The 4,632-nt window shown below is 38.7% G+C and overlaps 1 protein-coding gene across 1 annotated transcript; it reads right to left on the bottom strand.

Moving 5' to 3' along the window:
- Window positions 1–459: 459 nt before the first annotated feature.
- Window positions 460–2,890, bottom strand: LOC112174318. The gene is made up of 2 exons (XM_024312063.2): window positions 1,644–2,890; window positions 460–956 (listed from the first exon to the last, which is right to left on the bottom strand). Exons 1-2 carry the CDS (start codon window positions 2,712–2,714, stop codon window positions 738–740), a joined length of 1,290 nt encoding a protein of 429 aa, XP_024167831.1. The 5' UTR covers window positions 2,715–2,890; the 3' UTR covers window positions 460–737.
- Window positions 2,891–4,632: the final 1,742 nt, after the last annotated feature.

Below are 4,632 nucleotides of genomic sequence, written 5' to 3'. Positions count from 1 at the left end.
CTGTCATTACTGTTTTTTTTTTTCCGCTCAATTATCTAGATATTTTGTGTTTAAAGTACATTATAATCTAGTTAACTATCTCTTTGATAAGTTTGGCTAGTTAGGTTAATCTTGTACCCTGTATAAGGGTTAAGTTGTTGTATGTAAAATCAAGTAAGTAGTTATGAAAATATCAAGCTGAAACTAAGCCCTTTTTTCATCCGTTCTTCAAGCTTCATTGCTACTGCAATTCAATCTAAACAAATCAACTAGTGCAATTCAATCTAAACAAATCAACTAGTGCAATTCAATCTAAAAAAATCAACTAGTGCAATTCAATCTAAACAAATCAACTAGTGCAATTCAATCTAAAAAAATCAAGTTGTGTTTATGACTGTGTTTGTAACACATCAGAAGCCCAAATTCTAACACCGATCAAGGGCATCAAGAGTATGCTAGTTTTTCGGAAATGGTGAAAAATTGAGGAAAATGAAAAACAAGCTATGAATAAATTCTGAAGCAAAACAAACTGATCTACTTTCTCTGTTTGTTATGTTTGGTAATTGTACAGGCTTCTGATTACCACAAATGAGGAAAATCCCCCTTCTATACTACTCACTATTAAGCTAAGACTAACTGATTTCACTAACTACTCCTATAACAAGTTAGCAACAGAAAGCGTGTCAACCATCCTGGAGAAGATGAGCTGTAGGATTAGCCTCAACTAGGTTCATCTTCTTTATTCCTGGTCTCTGCGGTCAAATCTCACCTGTAAAATTGGATCTGCAACTCACACTGCTACTGAAGTGAGCATACAATTCTTGATGGAAAAAGTTGCATCCGCAGAATTTGCACTGGACGAGTCGTTGCTCAGATCTGCAACACTCACTGATAGATAAGTGAGAATTCAAATTTTTTTTATTGCTAAAGCAGAACTGGCAACTTTTGCAGCGGAAGGGTTCCTGCTGCTGCTCCTCCTGCTCAACAAACATACATACTCATCAGGCAACCGGCGAATAAAACCAAAGGCAATAGCACTAAGGTTAGTCAAAGAGGCGTAAGCTGCATCTGATAGTGTTGATAACTGTATTGACCACCACAAAAGGGTATTACTTATTCCTAAGATAGAAGAGGCGGAACAAACCACAGAAAGAAACAGAGTCATACTGAAAGCTATAGACAATTTCAAAGAGAAAGGATTAGCTCACAGTAACAGAAGAAAGAAATGATGATTTATTACTATGAAACTTTAAATTGACATTTCTTCAATCCTAACCTCTGACTCCCCAGAGTGAAGCACACTCAACCCCCAACAAACATAGTTTATGCTGATTTATCTAACACAAAAGACCCCATACCTAGACTTCCTTCAATCAATATTGAGTGGCAGTTCAAAAAGCTTAACTTACTTGATTACCCAACATACTCAACCTATAAGCATAAAATGAAATAATGAAGAGAAACCACTTAAAATTGAACATTTAGATGCATTGAAATGATGCGCATGGTTTGATAGAGTTCCACTCTACATAGTTACTCATCAAGCACAGAACAATATATAGCTAATGTAACACTTGATTAAGACATTAGGTACCTGAACAAAACGTAATACAAATGATCATGACACATGGAATGCGCATCATCAAGTAAACTAGAGAACTTACACTGTGACGGTGATGGAGTGGAAGCACAGCTAAACCGCACACTTCTGTAGATATGGGAGAAGCTTCCTCAGACCAGTAGTGGTATTCAAAGGTGCGCCAACCCAGTGTTTTGGCAGAAAAGGATCTACCATTCGAGTTGGAGGGGTAAGACACACGGAAATATGGATCATCACCACAACTGCTGGTATGAGTGTCAGGACTAGCAGCAGATTTCGAAAAGGAATATTCGAATGTGAAGAAAACCCCACGCATCTTATCAAAAATCCACCAATCCAAGAACACAAAGCATACTTTTTGACCTCCAAGATGGGTGAAACTGACCGAGGACTCATCAAATTTAATATCCACCTGTACGGTTGCTATAAGCTCGAGAGCGAGATCATTGGACAGGTTCATGTGGAAGACTCGTATATCGTTCCCACGGGAGGAAAATAATATCTTATGATTATCCTCCTCCAAGTCCAAAACCAAAACCTGCAGAAAGGGAAGGGAATTGGGGTAATTATAATCGTACAGTTTATGGCCGTCATGACGAAGACGAAGTTCATTCCATGGTCGGGTAGGCTCCGCCACGTCAAAGCAGTAGGCCGGAGTATCCCGAGCAGAGATCAAGAACTTGGTGCCCACAACTGCGCAGGAGAGGAGACCACCACATTCGATAATCGGATGATCCGGAAGAGCGGCCCATGATCCGGTTTGGGGGTCAAATACCTCAAAGGACGAGGAGCTGGGGAAGTCTTCTTCAAGCTTTAATTCGAGAGCGTACAGTTTACCCTCGATCTCCATCAGCTGGGGAAGATATTTTGGTGATTGAAATTCCGGAAAACCATGATCACGAGCTTTAGCTTTGGGTTTGTTGGCTTTGCGTTTGATGAACTTGGGCTTATCTCGCAAGGTGTCCAACACGTAGACCTTGGAAGTCGGATATATTTGTGGAAGTTGAAGTCCGCCGGCCAAAACAATCTGAGATCCAAACACACCGAAACCCATCTCGTAGGGAACGTCGTTGCCTTGAAGAAAATCAACTTCTCGCAGGATATCGTCTTGGACTTTGGTTGGTGGAGATCCCATAGCTTTGATTGGTGGAGAAAGAGATGGTAATCGGAGTATCGGAAAAGGAGAGCAAGTCGGTCAAGTTGATGGCCTGGACACTGTAACACTGTGTAATCACGCTCTCGTCCATATATCTCTCCATGCTACATATGTACAGCGACTTGGTCGAGACCCAATCCGCCTCAGCCTCCATGGCTTTCGATAACCCCTTTCCTTACCCTAAATCTCGATTTTCCCGGCAATGCTAGTATTTATAACCATGCAAACGTTTTGCATTGGGCCGCCAGGTGTGGCCCAAACTTCACAAAAAAAGGCATTCTAATAAAAGCCTAAAACAAAGGAGGACAACAAGCTACTGTCATGATGCTTGGCAGGCATGTATATACGATCAAGCATCTATTCATGAAAATGTACGCATACTAATTAGTTGTTAATTGATCAATTTCTGTCATGTGTTGTAGGTATGTGGGAGAAAGGATCAGAGCAGAATAACTATCCCGAAGATCAGAACAGAATAATTCATCGAGTACATAATGTCAGTGGCTATTGATCAAGTGCATGTCTCCAAGAGACCAAGACATTTGAATATACTGTAGATTTGAATATATAGAGTTAAATCTTATTTGAATGTCCTACGACTGTACGTGGATCATCCTTGTGAATCAAGCTGTTGGTGTAGAAATATGAGCAATGCTAGAAAGACCTTTTTCTTTTCTGTTACACTTGCATTATGTGTTATTTAAGGTCCCCTTATTACATTATAAGCCATCTTTATTGATAGTTAATTCCCAGTTTGCTCCTATCGTGTTCATGAGTAAAGTAAGACACTAAAACTAAGATGTGTCTGCCTTTCAGTTTATTTTTTTACTTTATCAGTTAAGGGCCTGATTAATTACATCAAATAATGTAGTCGGGTTGCGACGATGAACGTACAACTGAATTGAATCCTAATGTTTCTCAACACTATAATTCATACTTTTCACCCACTTGAACAAAGCTAAAGAACTTTTCTAAAATTGATCAATCGGCGTAGCTTTAACATATCACAAATTTCCTCTGCTAGTTAGGCTTTATTTTTCTTCAGTTGTCATCATTTTGCTTACATGATCTGTAAAAGAAAGATTAATGCGAACGCAACAGAGAGCCTAAGGACTTGCAGGAATTACCATTAACCCTTTCCTGATCCAACTAGGAAACTGCTCTACATCCACTTGCATTACTGTCTTCACTCAATTATCTAGATATTTTGTGTACATTATAATCTAGTTAATTATCTCTTTGATTTTCAGCCACATGTTTGGCTAGTTAGGTTAATATGGTACCCCAAATGTCGTGAAATTTTGATATATTTCTTTTATGCTAGTTAACAAGTGATCTGGAAAGTTTCACCTTGTTTTGATGTACAATATAGGGTTAAGTAGTTGTAAAATCAAGAAACTAGATATGAAAATATCAAGCTGAAACGGTTTTTTCATCTGTTCTCGTTCATGCTTCATTGCCACTGCAATTCAATCTAAACAAATCAAGTTGTGTTTATGATTGTGGTGTGTTACAACTTACAAATCATGTCAGAAGCCCAAATTCTAACAACGAGGGCATCAAGAGTTTGCTAGATTTTCAGAAAGGTGAAAAATTGAGGAGAATGAAAAACAAGCTATGAACAAATTGTGAAGCAAAACAAACTGATCTAGTTTTCTCTGTTTGCTATCTTTGGTAATTGTACAGGCTTCTGATTACACAAATGTGGAAAATTCCCCCTTCTATACTACTCACTATTAAGCTAAGACTAACTGATTTCACTAACTACTCCTATAGCAATTTAGCAACAGAACGCGTGTCAACCAATCTGGAGAAGATGAGCTATAGGATTAGCCTTAGCTAGCTTCATCTTCTTTATTCCTTGTCTCTGCGATCAAATATCACCTGTAAAATTGGA

Source organism: Rosa chinensis, chromosome 1, assembly GCF_002994745.2.
Source record: "Rosa chinensis cultivar Old Blush chromosome 1, RchiOBHm-V2, whole genome shotgun sequence".
NCBI classification, from domain to species: Eukaryota; Viridiplantae; Streptophyta; class Magnoliopsida; order Rosales; family Rosaceae; genus Rosa; species Rosa chinensis.
Note: the sequence above shows the minus strand (reverse complement) of the source record. Positions and strands in the feature narration are given on the sequence as shown.